This window comes from Cebidichthys violaceus, unplaced genomic scaffold (assembly GCF_023349555.1).
Source record: "Cebidichthys violaceus isolate CVI_PGR_0920_01 unplaced genomic scaffold, fCebVio1.0.p SCAF_16, whole genome shotgun sequence".
Lineage (NCBI taxonomy): Eukaryota > Metazoa > Chordata > Actinopteri > Perciformes > Stichaeidae > Cebidichthys > Cebidichthys violaceus.
In genome coordinates this window covers 10,854,427-10,877,737 of record NW_027176329.1, presented here as the reverse complement: position 1 = coordinate 10,877,737, position 23,311 = coordinate 10,854,427, and the positions used below count along the sequence as shown (strand labels likewise).

The window sequence follows — 23,311 nt, the reverse complement described above, 5'->3', positions numbered from 1 at the left end:
TAGTGTTGATATCATTAATTAGATTTGTTGGCTGCTCTGCTGTTCACTCACTGACCACGTTGCATTTAGAGAAAGTTATTTCTGTTCAAACTCAGTGCATCGGGGCCTATTTGATAGGCTACATTTTCAGAGCGCAATTTATTGTAATGAAGGATTAAAAGTACCGTAGTCTCAGACGCAGATCTTATAGGCTCGGGACATCCCTATACGTGTTTTATCCCCAGGTGACTGCCTCATTTTCAGCACACACCGATGTCATGATGTCATGAAACTTGTGCTTTTCCCATTGGTTCAGTTTGCTCACATGCTCTTCCTCCTCATCGATTCCTACGTGTAAACATTCTTTTACCCGATTTAAGAGTAGTGAGGGTAACGGGTGCCGGCAGCATGGCTAAATATAAGCCAGAGTACCATATTGGTACTGTATGTACCATCGTATTGGCACCAGCAGTGACTTTTTGTTCTTCCCAAACCAAGCCTGGTCAGTTTATTAATAGACTGTTTGCGTTTCAGTGTGTCCGTCTGTGTTTGTCTCACTCTGGGAATGGCTCCATTACAAAGTTTGGGTCAATAGCGATCACTTGGTGGGAGCTGTATCTGAAGGGTTGGGGTGGGCTTATTATAGCTGAGGAGCTTCTGTAATTGTACCCTCTTCTAGGAAAATACTCAGTATTGCACGAGAAGCAAGCGTCTTGACATCAGTGTGTGGGTTATTATTCAGAGGGGGAGTTTCAAGCCTTCATCACAGTTTAATAACACTGTAGGTTGTTAAATCGGCTCTATTGTACAACGTTGACTTAAAATAGCAACTATCTGACTGTGTATTGAACATCTATATGGATTAGACAGTCAAGTGCCCTTAATATGCCATTGAAAGTAATGTGTCTGCATGAGTAACAGGTTAATAACGAGTGAGGACATAATTCTAGTAGTCAACGGTGTGCTTGCCATTTCTTTAGACATGGGCTGTAATGGTATTGACTTGACCGCTGGCTATTTATACATATACAGGCCATGGATCCATTGAGCATGAAGTCATGGGTGGAATACCTGTACACAGGATAGCAGGCACTCACTGTTACACGCACTCCATGTTATTCTACACCCCGTGTGAGAGCTTTTTTTAAAAATTGTAAGCATTTCCCTTTGAAAGTTTTCTTAAACATTTATCTTATTAAAGATTTTTTTTAAATGCCCGCATCTAGACTTACTGGAACTTAGTGTTTTTACATAATACCTGTACAGTCCCAGTGCTACCAGCTCCACACAAGAGTCAGAAATGCTGTGTAATTTTAGTGATTTTTATGTTACTGTTTTGCATATGAATGGAGGAGCGCTATGACGCCACGTTTAAAAGACCAGTTTGGGGGAGCATTCCAGGGCTTAGCTTCCTGAATGAAGCATGTTGGCAATTGCAACCTAAGCTAATCCCTCCCTTATTCCAAGAGGCTTTGTCGGGTATGTGAGCAATCATGCTCCTGTTCAGCAGTCACAGCTTCCCAGCATCCACTGGGGTTACTCCATGGTACAGTTCAAGGGCATGGATCACTGGCCAGACCACATGCTGTTTATATATGGCTCATTTTAATTTTGTTTGGGATTATTGTAAATGAAAATGCAGCATACTGCGTAAGCCTTTATTAATGTATTTTGTTTGATGTTAGCTTGATAACTTCCTGATGGCAAAATGAGAAACGTGTGTATGTGGGAAAAGAAGGAAACCCTGGTAAAAGAAGTGTTACTTCAGAATTTCAGAGGATAGAATGCAAATGCTATCCTTTGATTCAAATACACGCCTCCCTCATTTCATCTCCCGCTCTCATGTCACCTCAAGTGCTAGCGTTTCCTGTGTCTGGTAGGGCTCAAATCGCATCAGCAATGTTGAAGTGTGCAGCCAATTATGCACAGAAATACCGGAGCATCACCACTTGAAGGTGCTGAAGTCTGAGGAAGGTGAACTGTCAGGCACATCACCTTTAGCTCAAAGCTGACATGAATTCAAGCAAAGCAGGACTGACTTAAGCATCAGCGTTATGAGCTCAACAGACGGGCAGCAAATAGGAACAGTGCTTTGTGAAATCTATCGTCTTCCCTGTGGAGAGACATCACAGTGTTGCTGCTCTGTACCAAATTATCACATCTAGTGATGGTTGTAGTGAAAGAAGTCTTTTCACTTACACCCAAAAATGTGAAATATTAAAAGGCTAATCCAAGTACTACTGATTTTAGCTACATGTGTATTATGAGCTGGATCGCCTATTTGTTGTATTTAAGTTAATCATTATCATTGTAGAATACTGGTTTTAATCACATTTAATTGTAAAGAAATGTGGTTGATAAAGTAGATAATATAATGGAATATATTAGAGCTTATACTAACCTGAGAAGTCAAGAAATGAACTTGGGACATTCTGGCACTAACACTAAAGTAACCACTAAGACTAACTAATGAGGCTAAGTAGCTGCATATGATGCAGTGATTAATTTTTCTGCTCATATGACCAAAACAGAATGTAAATATCACACGAAAACAGAACTGATCGGTTTAACTTGTAGCATTGTGACTTTGGGATTTTGTATCTGATTTTCTATTGCAAAGAACTCACTTCTGATCAAAAATGAAATGCTATCACATTGTATATCACAGATGAAAATACTTTGGCCATTTATTTTCTAGCTCTTTTAAAATTTAAAATCTGAGTAGAGAGAAAAATGAAAGACGCATGGCATTTACTAAATAGCCTTAAGTAACAAAATAAGAAATGGCATTTCATGGTGACGCACAGTGCAATTCTCAACTTCTCGACCTGTCTTTGCTTTCCAAGTACTGACGCAGTGTCCATCACCACTTTTTCCCTCCTGCCCTTCCTCTCCCTTTGTCCCCTCCCCCTAGGACCACTGGTGTCTCCGAACTCTGTCCCAAACAACCTGGATGGCAACAAGGCAGTGGAGAGGAGACCTTCCAAAGTAGGGGTCAGTAGAGAAAGCAGCAGTGTCGACTTCAGCAAGGTAACCTAACCACAGTACTGAGCACAGAAACAGTCCATCATGGTGGAAGGGCCCATGAGTTCATCAGTGTCTTTCTTCAGTTTCTTGACTTCCACAGACATTTCAATGGTCTGTGTTGAAAATTGTCTGACTGAAGGCCACCCTCACATACCCATCAGTGCTTTTCTTGCAGTCCCAGTAAGAGGCTTTAACCGTAATGGACTAAGAATTGATCAACAAAGTAAAAGTCTTCATCGTTATGTAACTGTTTAGTTTTGAAAAAGTCCTCCATCGCATGGCCTCCATTCATCCTACCATTGTGTTCTTCATCCATTAAGTAAAATGACAAGCCGCCAGAAGTAGTTATCATTATAAAAGAATCCATTATGACTGCCAAAAATAAGGTGCAGTGTTTATATGAGTAAGAGGATACAAAGGAGGGATGAAGGCACAGTCTTTTCTACACAGAGATAACGAATTTCTTGTCATGCTCAGTTCTGTATGTAGCATTGCACATAAGAGAGATTTATTCAGGAAAATATGGCAGCAACTGATATTCTTTGCACAGTACTATGTAGTCCTACATGTAGCTACTAACTTGCCTTGTCTTTAATTAGTTATGATAGCGTCCATGTGCGTCCTTGTAAACGAGTCCCTCATTCTTTCTCTTTGATTATCATTCGTATTAGCTTGCTTATCTGACTCTTTAATTTCATTTCTTCCATTGGTTTCAGGTGGACATGAATTTCATGAAAAAGATTCCTCCGGGTGCTGAAGCTTCCAACGTACTGGTGGGAGAAGTGGACTTCCTGGGGAAGCCCATAATTGCTTTTGTACGACTGTCCCCTGCCGTCCTCATCACAGGCCTCACAGAGGTGCCAGTGCCCACAAGGTACAGTCATTTTGAATTGAACGATGATGACTGAGACCTTTACTCCAAAAATGTTGACTCTTGTCAGTTTGCTTTAAGTTGCTGCTGGAGAATAATAACTCTACAGAGTCATTTGTAAAAGACCTATTCACATGTGACTAACATGACCTGGGGATTTACTGTGGTTCTGAATACAGTAAATCTCTGTCCACAACCTTGTTTTCCCTCTTTATACTCCACAGTACCACCAATAACCGTCTGTAGCTCTAATGCTCATTATACACCAGTTACAAGATGGTGGCTTTGGAAAACAGAGACAACTTTCTTTGGTTTGCTTTTACATATATTTTGGCAAAAATGTTTAAATTTGGCCTCAGCATGGTACATGGACACATGGGTGACGCCATAGACCGTTTCACTGTATTCCAACGAATCAACTATGTCTGTAACATGTCAAGAAACATAGCAATGTGTCAGTCAGCAAAGGCAGGAAAGAAGACTGCTAGCTAGCAAACATAGATGTAAACAATGTAGCTATCAAAATATTGAGAAAAAAAATGTAAACTTTGCAAAAACAATTATGTAGTTTTTTTTATGTTTATCATCCTCAAGGATATCCACAATGCATTTAAGTGAGAAACAATGAGTGTTGATGTGAACACTCCACAGAGTACCTTCAAGTGAATATGTGCTGTTGTGATTAGTATTGAGATCAGTGTTATTCATGGTGCGTTTCATGATTATTTGTCTTTTTCAAAGGTTTCTTTTCCTGCTTTTGGGTCCTCATGGCAAAGGGCCCCAGTACCATGAGATTGGCAGATCCATGGCCACACTAATGACGGACGAGGTGAGACAAAGAAAGACGTCTTATTTCAGCTTGAAAACTGTATCAAAAATTATGAGGTTCAGTTTAGAATTTGGGAAGATTTAAAGATGCATGTTGGGCTGTTATCTATTTTATTTTTTATTGCAGAGATGTTTAATAACTCTGAATAATATTCATTATGTAGATTTTCCACGATGTGGCATACAAGGCCAAAGACCGAACAGATCTCCTCTCGGGGATAGATGAGTTCCTTGATCAAGTGACTGTCCTGCCTCCTGGAGAATGGGACCCCACAATCCGGATTGAGCCTCCCAAGAATGTCCCATCTCAGGTTAATGACTCTCTCTGTCAAAGATTGTTCAATGTGTGTGTGTGACGCAGTACACACTTACTACACCTCACATACTGTATTTAAGTCTGGTCTCACAAACCACAACCTAGAAGTTTCTGTGTGTTTTTCTTTTTTGTATATCACACTTTACTTCACACCACTATAATCACAATGAGAGTGCCCCCTTATGGATTTAAAGCATCATGACAGCAAAGGAACTGAATTGTGTGAAACTGTCATTTTTAAATGTCTTGACTTGACCTGCAGATGAAGAGGAAGGTCCCGGCACAGCTAAATGGCACAGCGTCTCCAGCTGGAGAGATGGAAAAGTGTGAGGACCACGCAGGACCTGAGCTGCAGAGGACCGGGAGGTGAGTTTGCCACCTTTTACTTACCCACTCCAGGAGTTTCTATTATATCATTTGCTTGTTTAATACATCATGTTCATTATGTGGAGACAAAATGCTTCTTGTTAACAAGAGCTGCAGGAGAAAACTCATCAAGCCCCTTTCCCTCTGGACAAGAAACCCCCCACTAATACCCACTAACAGCTGTCTTTTGGCTTTAGTGGGAAAGGTTATACAATCGGCATTCATTCCAGGGACAAATGACTCTGCCGTAGTTATGCATTTTCATCAGCTCCAGCTCCGAGCCGCAGTTATGGAAACATGACACCCAGGTGGACACACTAATTGTCGCCTGTTGTACGGCGCTTTCTTTCTCATCTCAGCCACAAATTCAGTCTGTCTCCGTCCAAGTAGCGCTCAAAGAGACTGAATTTCCTCGCTGCAAACACTCTTAAATGACAATGAGATATATTACGAGACATTTTCATAAGTATTATTACAGTACGTGTTTATTCCTTACCCAGAGCGTAATAGTACTTGATCTATAAGCGTTCAGTAAAAGCTTTTGAATTTTTTTCTGAGATACCTCACATATCATTAAAGTAGAATAGAATTTGAATGTATATGAAATGTTAAATGTTGATAAGCTCAACATCACTGTGTTTTAAGCAGGTACATGTCTACTGTACTCTGTGAACTCAGTTGCTGACATTTATGGGAAACTCATGCTGGGTATCTGGAGACGGTACAAACGAGAGAGAGAGAGAGAGAGAGAGAGATTATTTGAAACCTCAAACAGAAACGCGCGCACACACACACACACACACACATCTGTTGCGAGGCACTGTATTATTTACAGTTTCACTCTGCTTTTCACCGCTACTATAAAAGGCTCATGCTACGAGGGAGCTACTGGAGGACAAAGGAGTGCAAGGAAGTGTAAGAGGCTAATGTAAGGAAATGCTATCAGAAGCTAGGGCTGTAGAGAAGAGACAACAGGGGTTGTGGAGGCAGGCAATAGAGGTTATTCCAGAGGTGTGGGGGGGAAAGAAAATGTAAGAAGACTTCTCAGCAGAGCAATTGGACAGGTGTCAGAGGAAAGAGAAAGATTTACACGGTGAGAAAAGGAATCCCTCAAAAGCAAAGTAAAGAGAGGCAGACGGAGATGACAGGCAGCACCACAGTGTCTCGGTTTAGAGCTTGAGCATTTATAAAGATGCATACTTGAGCCTCAGCATCAACACTGGCAGTGTTGATACCTTTTTAATTAGTGTTCAAGCAAACAGTCCTCACCAATTAACTGTGTCAAAATAATTACTTTATATTAGGAAACACTGCATTTGAATAATTCAAACTATTAAAAGAACATGGAAGGTTGTGTTGAATGACCATAAAATGACAATTTACAGAGTGTTAATGTTAAGAGATTTGCAGAGCCACTTAAGTTAAATGGCTGCAAACATTTATCATTTTTATTATTCACTTTAGAACCATTACAGTTACCTTTTTATATCTGAAACAATCTCAATGGAATTAATAGATGAACCACTGCTTCATATTCATGCGTTTTATGTGACATTAAATTAAGTGTGTTCTCTTGCCATTCCGCCTACCTAAGGCACTGATGTGTTATTAATTAATGTATGTTATAATATCATTGTGCACTCCTACTTGAAAATTCAAACAAAACTTACCTGTTCCAGGATATTTGGAGGTCTGGTCCTGGACGTCAAGCGGAAGTTACCATTCTACTGGAGCGACATCAGAGACTCCTTCAGTCTGCAGTGTCTGGCCTCCGTCCTGTTCCTCTACTGCGCCTGCATGTCCCCTGTCATCACATTTGGGGGTCTGCTCGGGGAGGCAACAAAAGGCAACATAGTGAGTCTGAAAGCTTGACACTCAAAAGTCAATACTTTGTGCTTTTCATGAGCCCAGTGGGAATCAAACCCCTAACCCCTGGTTGTCTAGGTGCCGTGTATACTTAAACAACCAGAACATAGTACAATTATGGTATCATATGTGAGTATATCATTTCATTTTGTGAGTATTGTGCTGGCACTGTCAAGGAAAGTCACTATAATCTTTCACCCACTACACCGTGCTATCGCTTTCTCATCTAGGTGGGTGTCTTTCACTGTGAGGTCTTAATTCACTGTCCAAAATAGGGTATGATGAATAATCAGCTTCCCATGCACCAATCTGTTATCATAATGCAAGCTTTATAGTGTCTCTCTTTCTATCGCTCCCGCTGTCTGCCTCTCTCTCTCTCTCTCTCCTTTTTAACCAGATGTCCTTACTAGGACAGGGACTGTTGGCATAGGCACAGTCTGTGTGCTGGTGTGTGTGATGCGTCTGAGTAAACTCAGCAAGCGAGATCTACACACATACATGTCTTCGGACAAGTCAGCGGGGTGGAAACATTCAAACTGTTTTCGTCTAGTCTCTCAGACGCAGCTCCGAATGTCTGTTTAATCAAAAGTGTCTGTGTTCTTGTTGGGGGGTCTCTTCTTCATCTCTCTCTCTCTCTCTCTCTCTCTCTCTCTCTCTCTCTCTCTCTCTCTCCTCCTTCAGTCCCTCCCTCTCTATCCTCCTTTTGGTGGTTTCACCTCCCACATCCTCCCTCACTCCCTCCCTCTCCTGTGTTTCTACAGAGTGCCATAGAGTCTCTGTTTGGGGCCTCACTGACGGGAGTGGCGTACTCCCTCTTCGCAGGCCAGCCCCTCACTATTCTTGGCAGCACGGGCCCGGTTTTAGTGTTTGAGAAGATCCTCTTCAAGTTCTGCACGTATGTTCAATCAAGTCTGCTTCATGATACGCAGTCAAAATACTGATGAGACGAAATAGTCTACATAGTATGCAGCATTTTGTTTTTTAAATGAATACATTTTCTTATGGATTCCAATCGACTAATTGGCCCTAATGTGGATGTGTGTACCTGCGTCCATTCTCCTCCGTGTCACCTTTGTCTGTCTTTCCTTCCCAGTGACTACGGACTGTCCTACCTGTCGCTGCGGACCAGCATTGGTCTGTGGACAGCCTTCATGTGTCTGGTCCTGGTGGCCACAGATGCTAGCTCCCTGGTCTGCTACATCACCCGCTTCACAGAGGAGGCCTTCGCTGCACTCATCTGCATCATCTTCATCTACGAGGCTCTCGAGAAGCTCTTTCACCTGGGAGAACACTACCCTGTCAACATGCACAACAACTTGGACAACCTTACCCTGTATTCGTGAGTACTACAATTACAGTTCCTTTTTTTTCCAATTTCTCGTTCAAAGAGTGAGTTGAATAAACTATGAAATTCTCTGATAACTAATATGTTCAGCGTATGTATTTACTGTTTAAGTCAGAGCTAAAAAGTCTCTTTTCTGATGCACTCTTTAGGTCAGGATGCCATTTTATATGCTAAAGAGTTGCATAAAGTAGTGTATTATGCACATGAAAAATATCCCTTTAAGAACACACTGCTCTTGTTGCTGAAAACTGTGATAGCAGTGGCTTGAGCCGTTCCCAGTTCATGTCTTCCCCAGAGAGGAAAATTACCCCCGTGCAAAATAACAAATTTAAAAACAACCGATGCCAGCAGATTTATTGCATCCTGTGTTTTTAATTGACTTTAAAATGAACCAAACTTAAGTTAAGCATCCGTACTTTGCTCAGCATTTCTTCTCTTGTCCCCAGGTGTCAGTGCTCTCCACCGGTCAATGCCTCGGAGGAGCTCGTACAGAAGTGGAACAGCACAGGAAACAGCTCGGACTCTATCCCATGGAGCAGCCTCAATGTTTCGGTGAGACCAGCACACAATGATCTCCACTGTCATGTGCAGGAATCACACCCATTTATAGGATCATCGGCCTACATCCTGTACATACATTCTCACACCAACTCACTAATTCACACCGATTAAGTCAGACACTTTAACATTAATGCAACAAGTGCAACCGCCACAAGAACTGTGACTGGCCTGCCAAAAACACCTGCAAGCAATAATACTGTCAGTACTGGAACAGCTCAACTGTTTTACAATACTAACTTAATACTCCTTTTTCTCTAGATGTGTAAGACCCTCCATGGGGAGTTTGTGGGTCCTGCCTGCGGTCATCATGGGCCCTACATCCCAGATGTTCTCTTCTGGTCCGTCATCCTCTTCTTCACCACCTTCTGCCTGTCCTCCTTCCTTAAGCAGTTCAAGACGGAGAGATATTTTCCCACCAGGGTGAGGTGTTTGCTACTTGTTATGTGCATTCTCTTCTTGGTACTACTAGTACTACTCGTAAAGGTATAATACGTAACATTTCCAAAATGAAATGCCTAAACCTATATGTTATATATTTTCTTTAGTTGCAAATTTACGTTAGCCTAAATGTTACCAACAATGTTCAAACCCAGAAAAATAGTGATTTTGTTCAAGGTAACGGTGTGTTTTTATTTGGTTGCCTGTCAATGGTGTCATATTCCCTTCACCCCAAATATGTCTGGAAGGGATCCGTCTTGTGTAAAACTAAGTTCATACGTGTAATGATGAGTAATCCTGTTTCTCTACACTTGTGGGAAGGTTGCATTGACAGCTCTGTGGGACATGTTTACATGCTAATTTGAACACAGTGTGGAATTTGCTGTAGATTAGTTCTAGTTATGAAGTCAAGGTTTTATTTATTTTTTATTATCCTAAATTTACAAGACACTTTTCTTTTGTGCTGATTTTGTCTGTCCTTATGGACAAAAGCACTACTGCTTCCGAGCACCAGAATCCCTTCAGAAAACCTCTCATTTTACTGCAGCAGTGTTTGACAGTCTGAACATGGTTTCATTGGAGTCATGTCAGATAGATAATTATCGGCAACAGCGGTTGTTTCAACAATGAAGACAACAACTCCCATGATCCCATGTAGGGCTGTACAATTCGAAATCGCAATATGGTGTGTCAAAATTCCATTTTTCATTAAATATTGTCGTGCTGCAGAGATGTCCGAGTCTACACATCATATTCCTCAGACTTCAGACAAAACATCTTTGTTTGGTACAGATCCCCTCACAAATCACACCGTAATCATTTTAAAGTTGTTTTTTTTAAAATGAGAATAATTATGTAAAAATTTGCATTCCCTCTGTTATTGCAAATCACATCTAAATTGCAATATCAGTCAAAATAATTGCAATTAGATAATTACCATAATTGTTTAGACCTAATCTCACACTAAGTCCTCAAAGTCCAGAAATCAATTTTGAAGGACAAAGCACAATACATTTTTGTATTAAAAATAACAACTAAATTCCCATGAGAGAGCAGGGTGTTCTTTCTACTCTGCTGTGCAGATCTAGCTTAAAGCTTCTCACGCTATGTAAATGTTTACATTGTGTCAGTCATTAGCATACTGGAGCTGTCTCATGTACAGAAAGAAAAGACTTCCTTGCATCCGCCCACACAGCACCAGCTAGTCTGTTATCACTTGGGCTTCTGTGTAGGCAGATGCTGCTATTGTTACGCTTCTCACTGTTGACATCAATGTAATTATTACTTTGTTGGATCTCGGCAGTGACCTTAAGACAAAGGCTGTGTGTGTCAGTAGAAAACACATAATAACGGTGTTGCTTGTGTGTTGTGTTCTGTAGGTGCGATCCACCATCAGCGACTTCGCTGTGTTTATAACCATCATGATCATGGTGTTGGTGGACTATCTAATGGGGATCCCTTCTCCTAAACTGAATGTCCCTGACCGCTTTGAGGTAGACATCTATTCCAGCATGTCTGTCTATCTTCATGCATGATTGTTCAAATGACAAGGGGCCGTCACACATTATTACTTCTGCTGTAAAGTCATTCTTATGTAAGCAAATATCTAAATGTTGTACTTAAATACATTTACGCTTGGTATACAAGTACTTAAATAATGTTCACATCATCAAATATTCTCAAATAATAAAGCTGGGCCTAATATAGTAAATGTAGACCATTCCTGCTTTTTCCCTGCAGCCAACTTCAAAGAACAGAGGCTGGCTGATGGATCCGTTAGGAGAGAATCCCTGGTGGACGCTGCTGGTGGCGGCGCTTCCTGCCTTGCTCTGCACCATCCTCATCTTTATGGACCAGCAGATCACTGCAGTCATCATCAACCGCAAGGAGCACAAGCTCAAGGTCAGACCGGCCGCTGGAGATTTACTTTTGGCAGAGTTACATCTTAGAGTTACACTCAGAGTTACACGCAGAGTTTCTGAGGTTGACGTCTATCCCTTCTTTTAACATCCAGCAGTGCAAACTGTAGCTGTGCAGTATCTAAGACATAAGTCATGTTTTCAATTTATTTTATGTGTAAGCAAATGTATAAAATGTACATTGTAATTATTATTATTTATTTTTTTTAACTTAATTTGTGCCGCCTCCAGATCTTCCACTCTACACCTCTCTATTCCTCTGTAGCTCACTCATCTCTCACAAGTCGCCCCCCCCCCCCCCCCCCCCTTCTTTCTTGTCACCCTTAATTCTGGTTGAAGCTAACATACTCTCCTGTCTGTCCTTCTGCTGTGCTCATCTCACAGAAATGCTACTACAATCTACAATCCACTACAATCTATTTCAGCTTTTTTTTTCTGAGGTATTTTTATGCCTCCAGGTTCTGCAGTGCTACCAAAAAAAATACTTTCAATCCACCTTGAAAATACATAAAGCAAAGATTTGAAAGCAAATTATGCGAAGATTGTGCTCCTGAGTCTTGTAATTCTATTTTTACTTGAAGTACATTTGCTCCCCAGTTACAAACGTTACTGCTTCACTGGCTCTCAAACTTATTTGCGGTCTCTCATCTCCCTGTGTCCAACAGAAAGGCTGTGGCTATCACCTGGATTTGCTGATAGTGGCGATAATGTTGGGTGTGTGCTCCATCATGGGCCTGCCGTGGTTCGTGGCTGCAACCGTCCTCTCCATCTCCCACGTGAACAGCCTGAAGGTGGAGTCTGGCTGCTCCGCTCCGGGAGAGCAGCCCAAGTTTCTGGGCATCCGGGAGCAGCGTGTCACTGGATTCATGATCTTTGTCCTCATGGGCTGCTCTGTTTTCATGACATCGGTGCTCAAGGTGAGATACAGAAGAGACACTGGAATGTTTCTGGCCTCACAATGAGAAGTTCATCTAAGTAGCTATGTATCAGTTCATTATTTTCTTATAGGTTTTCACTACTTGTCGTGGTGCAACAAATGGCATGCTACAAGTTCCTTTCCTGAACTGCAAGTTGAATAATTTATACTGTTGTTATACTTCTGCTCTTTACAGTTTATTCCTATGCCAGTCCTGTATGGAGTCTTTCTCTACATGGGTGTCTCTTCCCTCAAAGGCATTCAAGTAAGACTCTAAGATCAAGTTTTTTATTCTATTAAATACATCACGAAAGACTAATACAACTTGATCATAGTACACTTAAGTCAAGTTCTTGTCCATCCCTTCCAATGCCCCCTGTCTCCCAAGTACTGGATCACTAATAGCCAGACATCCATACACAAATACACGTATAATAATACGACTCTACTCTGCTGGTCTTAGAAGATAATATGCCCTTTGTTCCTGAAGAGAACAGTCATCAGCAGTTAGTTAAGATAAGTTTTCCCTTGTAGTTCCAAACCTTTGATCGTTATTCAGAAGAGTCCGTCTTCTGACTACGGTATTGAGCCCCCCCCCCCCCCCCCCTCATCCCCCCCGTCTCTCTCATTAGCAGTTCTTATCTCTCTCACTGAGCCTCTCATGTCCTCTGCAGTTCTTTGACAGAATCAAGCTGTTCGGCATGCCCTCCAAGCACCAGCCCGACCTGATCTACCTGCGCTACGTGCCGCTGTGGAAGGTCCATGTCTTCACTCTGGTGCAGCTCACATGTTTGGTGCTGCTCTGGGTCATCAAGGCCTCCTCCGCAGCTGTCGTGTTTCCCATGATGGTAATGACCTCAACGTCACACTTCATGATATGTTGAAGACAAAGACTCATTTAAGATATATGTCACAACACATAGGAGTGTGTTCAGCTGTAAGAGGATGAAATCAGATTTCTAATATCACCTTACGTCATTGATGTTCATTCATTGTGGTGCCAGATGAAATTAAGATATTCAATATTTTCTCAGTGTAATATATCTGTTTTTATTCCGTTTTATTGTATTTTATTTATATTTAGTGATGTTGACTCATTAATGATAGCTTCCTTATCTATGTGTCGTCAGGTTCTGGCGTTGGTCTTTATCCGAAAGCTTCTAGACTTTTTCTTCACAAAAAGAGAGCTGAGCTGGCTCGATGACTTGATCCCAGAAAGCAAGAAGAAGAAAGAGGACGACAAGAAGAAGAAAGCTCAAGAAAATCTGGTAAATCTAGAATGGAATGTATAGTTTTTCTATTTTTTTAAAGGGGCAATGTGACATTTGGAGCACTCCAAAGAAATAGAGGTCAGAATTTCCCCTACTACTACTACTACTACTGCTGGGTCATACTACTAACAGCAGGACAAAACTAAGCAAAATTCAACCAAACTGCTGAAACTCTGTCAGCCGGTTAGAGTTTACGTTTAGCCATCTGCTCGTTTACTTTGCTGCTGCAGACTGGGGTCTGTATGGTCCATCTACATATTGATAGTTTGTTTATTAGATGAAATTCCAAATGGTAAAAACTAGAAACAACTTTTTTTTGTTTTTGTTTTTGTCCTTCCTGCCACCAGAAGACTTATTTCACCAAAGGAATTATCAAACGGCGTTAGGAGAGGGACCTTCTGACAGACCCCCTGCAACACTATCCATAAGCATCGTTGACATAATGCTAACACTGTAACCTCTCCACATTCTGTTGATAATGTTAGTTCATTTTCAATTAAGATTCTGGCTGCATCTTACGTTGCACTTTTTAACAAAAAGCTGACTGAAGCAGCCTTTTCACGTTCGGTGCATTCATTCTGCATTGACCCCACTTCATCTTCCAAATTGGAGGAAATCTAAACTGAATCAACTCAGACTGTCTTTAGTTATAGAACCAAGCAGACCATTTTTTCTAAATGTTTAAACTTACAATATAATAACAATATTGCTCTTAATTGTTTTGTACTGTATGCATATGTGGGCTAGAACAGCAAATGTTCAAACATACTATGCTACCTTTTGTACTCAGTTACAATACCTTTGAGATATCAGCAATCTGGATACCATACAGGTATAGCGGTCATGCAGGCATTGCTATGTAAAGTAGAGGGAACATTTTATACATAGCCTAAACTTGGTGAGAGTCTCCTGTGGTTATGTGTACACAAAAGGTAATGTGAGCTCTCACAACACCCAACCTTATGAGTTGATTATTAAACTTGGCATGTTTAAGAAGATGTGACTTGATATCGTACCTGTGCGCTTTTGTGATTTAGGGTTCCAATGCTGTTTTCACTCAGGAAGAAGAGTCCAGTCTGTACAAAGAAGAGGCTCTGGAACTGAAGGTCAGCTTAGAAGGCTCGAACCTTCTCAACATCCCAGTGAAAGCACTCTCGGGGAGGTAAGTGGTGCGACGCCATGGAGCACACAGTGACGCCCAAAGCAGCATTTTATTTCACATGCTTCATGAGGCGTCAAGTTCTATTGTTAATCACAGAGAGATGGGGAATTTATGGTCTGACCCTTATGAGGCAACAAAACACCTTTTCTATGACGTCTTAAAATGATTTATGGACTACATTTAATACAAAAATAGTTGTTATGGCTGAAAACCTGTCCAGAAACTTCGAGAAAATAATAAACTAGAGCTGTAAGCACATTTTCTGAAGCATCATGTGGTCATGTACACCAATTCTGACACTGGTAGTCAGCTGTGTGTTGTTATGTCCATCTTGAACAGATCTTACAGAATAGGACTAGTGACCCACAGCCTCCCAATGGAAGAAGAGGTAGCAGGGTTGTGTGTCTGATGGAAAACATCTGACCCACATGGCTGTGTTCTAACCCTCCTCACTGATACACAGACAGTTGTCGCATGGCCAAAACTGTCAGTCAAAACAGAAACAATGGCTCATTAAAGCACACTGCTTTGTGTGTTGTTGTGTTGTTGTTTTTATGTTGAGGGTAAAATAGTCTGTGATCAAACGTTTGTCTAGTTAAAATAATCGTGTCCTTGTCTAACTAACTAATAATGTGTACACAATCAACTCATGACAAATAATGGTGTGTCTGGTCAGTCATTCTGTGCTGTTGATTTGTTTTAATCTCTGATTTCTATGCATGTTTGTGTCCGCTTGTTTGAACTGTCCTGCACTGAACCTCTCCCGCTGTCTTCTCTTTGTGTTTGTTTGTGTGTGTGTGTGTGTGTGTGTGTGTGTGTGTGTGTGTGTGTGTGTGTGTGTGTGTGTGTGTGTGTGTGTGTGTGTGTGTGTTTGCATTTTTCGCATGTAGTTCTGATTCTGACCCCTTGGTTGTAAATATCTCTGATGAAATGGACAAAACGGCAGCGTGGAAAGCAGTGAACTCGAGTGCAGAGTCATGTATCCAACCTGTGAAGCGTAGTGAAAGGTAGTTATGCCATCTGCTGGAGTTTTCCAGAGCCCCCCCCCCCCCCCCTTCCTCTCCCAAGTGCATTACTTTTGATATGATAATGTAGCGTCGACAAAAAAAATAATGTTCTCTGTCAGGGACGACTGAATTTTATGACTCTGCAAGATTATTTTCCCCGAAATAAACGGAAGCTTATTGCTGCCTGGAAGGTAGATCAACTTAATATTTAAAGCAGGATAACTGTCCATACAGTGTTGGAAAAAAAGCAAAGATAAGCGTTCCTTCTTGTTTCCTGTAGCTAAAGCTTTTAATTGGATTATGTCAACATGAATACTTTTACACTTTATGAGGACATCCATAAAACATTGGCAAATTGAATCTAGAATTGTCTCTATTAACACATAACGCCCCATCATCAAGGTGTACTGTAGGTGGTAAAAGCTTGTTCTAAGAGCACTGCTAATTGGGCACCATCACTCCTCTACGTGACAAAAAAAGTTGCGCTCCACCCTCAGCAGCAGCACGAATTAGCACAAGCGCTCATCATTTCTGTCTTCTTCATCTCTTTGTAACAGCCAGGAGAAGATGGCCTGCGTTAGAGTCGACGTCAGCCCCGAAACACCAGGAAAGAGCTCCACCACCGAGACCTTCCTGTGATAAATGGAGGCCCTCCTCCCGTCTTGACGCCTCACCACCACCACCACCCCCCCACCCCCCCTACACACGACACCCCGCTGACGAGCACCATCTTAGTGGCATAAGGGGGCATAGAACTGGAGCAACACAGTCCGCCTGCAGCGTTCCCATCTTGGGGGCAGCGGCTGTGAGTCCTCCTCCACCTGAAGTCTTGTAAGTGTGCAGCGTGTGTACACTATGGCTGCCGCGATGCACCGCAGAGCGCACATCTCTGAGGAATGAAGGAATCCCGCTGTTACTGCCCACCGACGCTCACTTGTTTAGGAAGTCTCTCAAACTAGCAATTTCGTCACGCATTAAAACCACAGATGCCAAAGGAAGGGGCCTCACTGGTGAGGATCTTGGACTGGTTGAATTGAATTTCACTTTTATCCCGCTGTATATTTTTGTTTTCTGTTTACTGTTATTGTTTTGGCTGATTACCGTACTGTACATTTTGGGGTCCTTCGTAGCTCATACACCACAAGTTGCCCTGCGCTGTTTGTTTCCATGTGTTTTCGGTTGGATTAAGACCCGTCACCCAACTACACCAGCTTCAGAACCTGTTTGATGAAAGCCATTCAGGTACTGTCAGTGCCAGCTGATTCTTTTCCACAGATTGTATGGCACAGTAAATGAAACAAACCAAAACAGAGGTACATTCAGATATACTACACCACATTACTACACACATCTTTGTAGAATTTGCTCATGAATCATCTCTCTTGTCTGCCGGGGAACACTCAGTATTGACGTCGCTGCTCATAAGTTGGTCGGTTGTTTTCACTGTAAACCTCACTGTTGATATTGTATGTTATCTTATTGAAATATTCTGTATTTATGTATGTATGTATGTATGTATGTATGTATGTATGTATACTGTGTTTTCATTTGTAACATTATAGGAAACCTACTTCAGAGGCCATATGAAGTCTGTACTGTACAGTAAGCACTTTGCCAGTATAGTTTCTTACCAAAAAATGGATTATAGTGTGTTAATATCTGCGTTAATTATCTTTAGAGCTGTTGTTCAAATGTCAGTTAAACAACTCAGGAATCTTGAATGATTTCTGACTGGTCACTTGATATTTATTTTTTTTGTCACAAGGCAGTGAGAATTAACTGTCCACTGTATTCCTTTCATCGCTGGTACCACAACTATTCTAACAAATGCTGTAAATCATAAAATATAATAAGTTGTTGAATTAAAAAAGAGTATTTGTGACCCAGTTAGATGCACCAGTTTTTATACTGTCTGTATTACTGTTGGTAATAGTTTGTATGTGTGCGTGGCGTAAAGATAACTTGGTATGTTTAGCGTTGCAGATCATTTTATGCAAAAAATTTCTACAGTAAATGTAAAACAAATACCTATTATATTCTATGAAGTTGTTCTTATTTTGCTAAGTGCAGTCCTGTTTTAGCAATAAGTATTCCATACCGTGCAATGTATGGACTCTATGAACCTGGCTACTATTCAGGCAAAGAATAATTGTTGAAATGATTTGTTTTGTGTCCACTTCAGCGGCTCCGTCTATGTGTAGCTACAGTGACTCTACGGACAATCGCTTACGTGCCTTGTCGAAGCTCTTTGTGTTTAAAGTCTCGTACTGATGATGTATGTGTTCAGAACAGATGTACCGGCGCACACCTGATGGCACACAAATGCCAAAGACGGACCATCATAACTTTACAACAGTGAACCAGTGCAACGCTGCGCTTATGTCTGTCCTAGTGTTGTTCCACGTCGTAGCCAGAGCCACCGACTCCAACGATGTAACTCAAATTATCTTCCATTTGCAAATGTTACTCCTGATTTTGTGTGTGTGTGTGTGCGTGTGTGCGTGTGTGCGTGTGTGTGTGTGTGTGCGTGCGTGCGTGCGTGCGTGCGCGCCACTGTTTCTTTTTTTGGAATCAATCAGAGAATGGCAAATTATTTATTTTTCTACCGTCAAAAATTAAGTCGGTGACATTTTGCCAAACCTCTATTTTCAAAAAGATCTTGAATTTGAATTCAGTCACAGGTATTGCACAAGTTCTTTCCTTACACCTCCTTGTTTGATGTAAAAAAAAAAAGTGTGAGCTGTTGATCGGTAGAATCAACACAGCGAAGTGAACATCCACCAACCAAGTACTTATCATTTCAGAATGTTTAATTTGATGAAGAATAACCTATTTTCACATGACATCGGTTTTAACGTTGATCTTCTATGTCAACAACAAAAATGTGGAGATTTTACTCTATCATCACTTAGTAAAAATGCATTAGTTCTGATGTACAGATGCACAACATCAGCGAAGCACATGGCGTCCTGTTGTTTGACTCAATGATGCATCTTCTGTCATGACCGATTGGTGCAAAGCAATAAAAGTGAATACATGGTGACGTTCTTCTGTCTTCATTTGTTAGCTTTATGGGAGACAATGCTCGTTGATTCTTGAGTGTTTGGTAATTTTGTTCTCAGCTCGTGAAGAAGTGAACACTTTTTAAATCTGGTTCTTTCTTCAGATAATGGACTCCCATCACACAGAGAAATGCTCTTTTATGGGTAACTGTTTAAAAGATATGTCTATAAGTACTTACAGTTTATACCTGTAAAGTACAGGTACATTGCAGGCTGTAATGTACTGTACAGTCAAAACTATGACAGGACCAATTCATCAGGCAGACGTCTCCTAGTTTATCTTATTGCAGGTCTATCAGAATCAGATGTCTTCTAGTTTACAGTGCCCTCCAGAATTATTGGCACCCTTTAGTAAAAATCAGCAAAACGAGATGCAAAAAAATTTCTTTATTGTTTATCCTCATCATCTTTCATTCAAAATATTCACAAAAATCTAACCTTTAACTGAAGTAACATAATTGAAAAAAACATTACATTTTTATCATGAAACAAATATTTTTCTCAAAAATATATGTGCCACAATTATTGGCACCCCTTCATTCAATATTTGGTGCAGCCTCCCTTTACCAAGATAACAGCTGTGAGTCTTCTCCTATATTGCGTGATGAGGTTGGTGACCACATGGCTCTGGGTCTGAGACCATTCCTCCTTGCAGAATCTCTCCAGATCCTTCAGATTCCGAGGTCGATGCTTGTGGACTCTCCTCTTCAGCTCATCCCACAGATCTTCTCTGGGGTTTAGGTCGGGGGACTGTGATGGCCATGGCAAAACCTTTATTCTGTGGTCAGCGAACCATTTTTGTGTAGGTTTTGAGGTGTGCTTCGGATCATTGTCCTGCTGGAAGGTCCAACCACGGCCCATTTCAAGCTTCCTGGCAGAGGCTGTTAGGTTTTCATTTAGTATCTGCTGATGTTTGATGGAGTCCATGATACCATGTATCCTATCAAGATGTCCAGGGCCTCTGGAAGAAAAACAGCCCCACAACATCAAAGATCCACCACCATACTTCACAGTGGGTATGAGGTGCTTCTCTGTATGGCTATCTTTCTGTCTACACCAAACCTACCTTTGATGTTTGTTGCGAAAAAGCTCTATTTTGGTCTCATCTGACCGTATAACCCGGTCCCATTGAAAGTCCCAGTAACATTTGGCAAACTGTAGGCGCTTTAGCTTGTTGTTGATTGACAGCAGAGGCTTTTTTCTGGCAACTCTCCCAAACAACTTGTGGTGATGTAGGTGGCATCTGATGGTAGTTTTGGAGACTTTCTGACCCCAAGACTCAACTAACCTCTGCAATTCTCCAGCTGTGATCCTTGGAGATTCTTTTGCCAGTCGAACCATCCTCCTCACGGTGTGTGGGGCCAATGTACACATACGTCCTCTTCCAGGCTGATTCTTAACATCTCCTGTCACTTTAAACTTCTTAATTATTGCCCTGATAGTGGAAATGGGTATTTTCAACTGTTTAGAGATTTTCTTATATCCATTTTCTGATTTGTGAAGCTCAACAACGTTTCGTCGCACATCGTCAGTGTGTTCTCGGGTTTTTCCCATTGTGATGAATGACCAAGGGAATTTGGCCTGTATTATCTCATATTTATACCCCAGTGAAACTGGAAGTCATGGTTGACCACTTAAAAGTTCCTAATCAAACAGGTGAACTTACAAATGTAAAATATGACTGGAATTATACTTCAGCTAGATTTTAATCATGATATTTTCTAGGGGTGCCAATAATTGTGGCACACATGTTTTGGAGAAAAATATTTATTTAATGTCAACATTTTTTTTTCTTTCAATAATTTTACTTCAATGAAAAGGTAAGATTTTTGTGAATATTTTGAGTGAAAGACCAAGAGGATAAACAGCAAAGACATTTTTTCACAGCCTGTTTTGCTCATATCTACTAAGGGTGCCAATGATTCTGGAGGGCACTGTAGCTAACACAGCTATATAAGATAAGATATACTTTATTGTCCTCCAGTGTAATTTGTCATCACGCAACACACTTGCCAGCATCACAATCCACATGCTTAAATCTACATGTCGACAACAGTTAAGAATAATAAAACCAGGTGTGATCAACACGGATCATAAATAATCAAGACACAATATATTAGTCCCCAATAAAATCATATCATATAATACTACTTGTCTTCGGTATCAGATGTCGGCCAATAAGTAATAAGACACTGATACACAGAAAAGCTATTTTTGAGTTAAAAGTCTGTTTTTCAACTATAAAATGTCCCACAAAGTCACACCAATCTGAAGCAGTCTTTATGAAAATGTGTATTTTGTAGGGAAGTTCTTGACCGTCCCATTTGTAACATTTTCATCATTAAGACAAAAGGTGGCAGCAGAGATCTGTCTTATCCTTTTAAAAACGAGGCCTATTTTCAGGCCTCAGCTCGAAAAAAGATAAGAAATACCTAATTGAGTGTATAATTAAATTAAAAAAAAAAAAAAAAAAATTAATATATTTTTGAGATGTGAAAAGTCATGGAAATATCAGTATACATGTTACAGGTTAACATAAGATAAGGATGAAACACAGCACAACTTGGAAAATTCTAAAGCTCGAGCTGGAAAAACAGCAATTTCAGGATATTGTTTTTTGGAAATTATGGAAATCCAAGATTTAAAATATTCCCAGCTCTTATAACAACTGATAAAGGCTCTCTATACACAGTTATACATAGATACAGTGAAACATTTATAAAATATAGAGCATATAAAATTAAAAAACTCATTAAATATTCCAATATTTGAATAAAAAAATATTTTTTAACTCTATATCACTTCTATGTATCACTCCTGATGTTCAATGAATCAAAAGACAGAAGATTGGGCTTTTTTTTTGAGTGTTTTAAGCTCTTTCTAAGTCCTTTTTAGTTGTCATTTTATGGTCACATACTGCTTCAGATTCAGCCCACTCTCTCTGTTTAGGGCTGTATCTCAGCCCCCCTTTCTCCGATTTTCACCATTGAGACCTCCTTCGAACCGTAGAAGCCAATAGAATTGCCTGGAATTGAAAGCTAGATGATTGACAGCACTATTAGCCAATAAAGCTCAAAAACGTCCCATCTGATGGCAGATCTGAAATCTAATTTGCTGAGCTTCCAACCCTCCCAAGAAGCCGAGGAGTGTCGGAGAGACACGAATCGAACGGATTCACACGGAGCACATGCAGCTGGACATACCAAGCAGTGGAAGTACGGAGATATTTCATTTTTTCGCTGAGATTCGACCAAAAGTGAGTACAATATTCGATGAAAGCTGTGTGACTTTTTGTGTTCGAAGCTGAATATCTCTGCGATGGTTTACCGGAGAGAGAAATGGAAGATATGTCCGTAATCTCCGTCAAGCGGACATGCTTTTTCATGCTGCATGTTCGTAGGTAGCACGTTGCTAACGGAGTGTAGCAGCTGTTTTCTCCGGTCTTTTCCAGTCATATCGAGTTATGATTTATGATATTTTGTTATTTGTTTGCTTGGCTGATGGGAGATGTGTTTGTCTCATGTAGAAGTGACCTAGTTCATGTTGTTCCCAGGACGCTGAGGTTTCTGCAGAACTATAACATCATTATATTCGTTCTTCGTGGGTTCTCTGCCAGTTACTTTTAACACAAAACTCTCTAAGTTTTTATGTACTAGGTCGTCCAAATGGGGGACCCTCGGGCTTAAACGGATTTATACACCGGGTTGAAAATCACCACGAGGCCACCTTTCAAATTTAAAAAACAAAAAAGCAATGCTAGATTTTAACTAAACAATTCTAGCCAGCCAATAAAGCCAATGGTAATCTAATTTTTTGGGTGCCAGATTTCTTAATCCAGCCGTCACAAAAAAGTAAAACTCCAACCCTGCCGACACGCCACAGCTGAGTACTGCTGGCACATTGAGTTTCTGTGTTCTGGTTATTCGATTAATTACACCTCCTCTCAGGCCTGAGTGGGCATGAAGGCTACAGGTTGGGTTTGATTGACATTTCCTTCTCTGTTGTAACAAACAAACAGTTACAGAGAGATCTAATGGACTTTTATTCACAGCAGACATTTTTTTTACTTGTCATAGTAATGAAATTGATTACATTAACGATGGCTCGGTGCCCTGAAGTGTCCCAGAAAGTGGAATGCAGCTATCATTAATGTTACTAAATACACCCGCGCTTTTCCTGCCATCACTCACTAAGGCCTGGTGACACACACGCACACACACACTCTCTCTCTCTGGTCTTCTGGTTTTGTAGGGAACCTGTTAGAGTGGGAATCTTGCAACGTCAACTCCTATGCGTCCAGACCAGATCTTTGCACAATGGAGCTACAGGTTAACGGATTCCTTGAAGTAAATATCTGCTTCTGTCTTTCTGTGGCCA

At 40.9% G+C, this 23,311-nt stretch overlaps 1 protein-coding gene across 11 annotated transcripts in view; it reads left to right on the top strand.

Moving 5' to 3' along the window:
* Positions 1–18,913, top strand: part of LOC137872788 (sodium bicarbonate cotransporter 3-like) — a 40,485-nt gene extending 21,572 nt beyond the window's left edge. For 4 of the 11 annotated variants that reach the window (XM_068711224.1, XM_068711229.1, XM_068711233.1 and 1 more), the window contains 19 exons: positions 2,894–3,009; positions 3,723–3,880; positions 4,619–4,706; positions 4,870–5,016; positions 5,284–5,387; positions 7,067–7,241; positions 8,015–8,148; positions 8,347–8,592; positions 9,045–9,150; positions 9,418–9,579; positions 10,977–11,090; positions 11,338–11,499; positions 12,182–12,433; positions 12,629–12,697; positions 13,107–13,280; positions 13,563–13,700; positions 14,741–14,865; positions 15,756–15,872; positions 16,430–18,913. In XM_068711224.1, coding sequence (XP_068567325.1) covers positions 2,894–3,009; positions 3,723–3,880; positions 4,619–4,706; positions 4,870–5,016; positions 5,284–5,387; positions 7,067–7,241; positions 8,015–8,148; positions 8,347–8,592; positions 9,045–9,150; positions 9,418–9,579; positions 10,977–11,090; positions 11,338–11,499; positions 12,182–12,433; positions 12,629–12,697; positions 13,107–13,280; positions 13,563–13,700; positions 14,741–14,865; positions 15,756–15,872; positions 16,430–16,511 — 2,669 coding nt within the window. In that variant the 3' untranslated portion in view covers positions 16,512–18,913. Of the gene's footprint in view, positions 1–2,893; positions 3,010–3,722; positions 3,881–4,618; positions 4,707–4,869; positions 5,017–5,283; positions 5,388–7,066; positions 7,242–8,014; positions 8,149–8,346; positions 8,593–9,044; positions 9,151–9,417; positions 9,580–10,976; positions 11,091–11,337; positions 11,500–12,181; positions 12,434–12,628; positions 12,698–13,106; positions 13,281–13,562; positions 13,701–14,740; positions 14,866–15,204; positions 15,267–15,755; positions 15,873–16,429 lie in introns of all 11 variants that reach the window. The other 7 variants (XM_068711235.1, XM_068711230.1, XM_068711228.1 and 4 more) reach the window with 7 other exon arrangements.
* Positions 18,914–23,311: the final 4,398 nt, after the last annotated feature.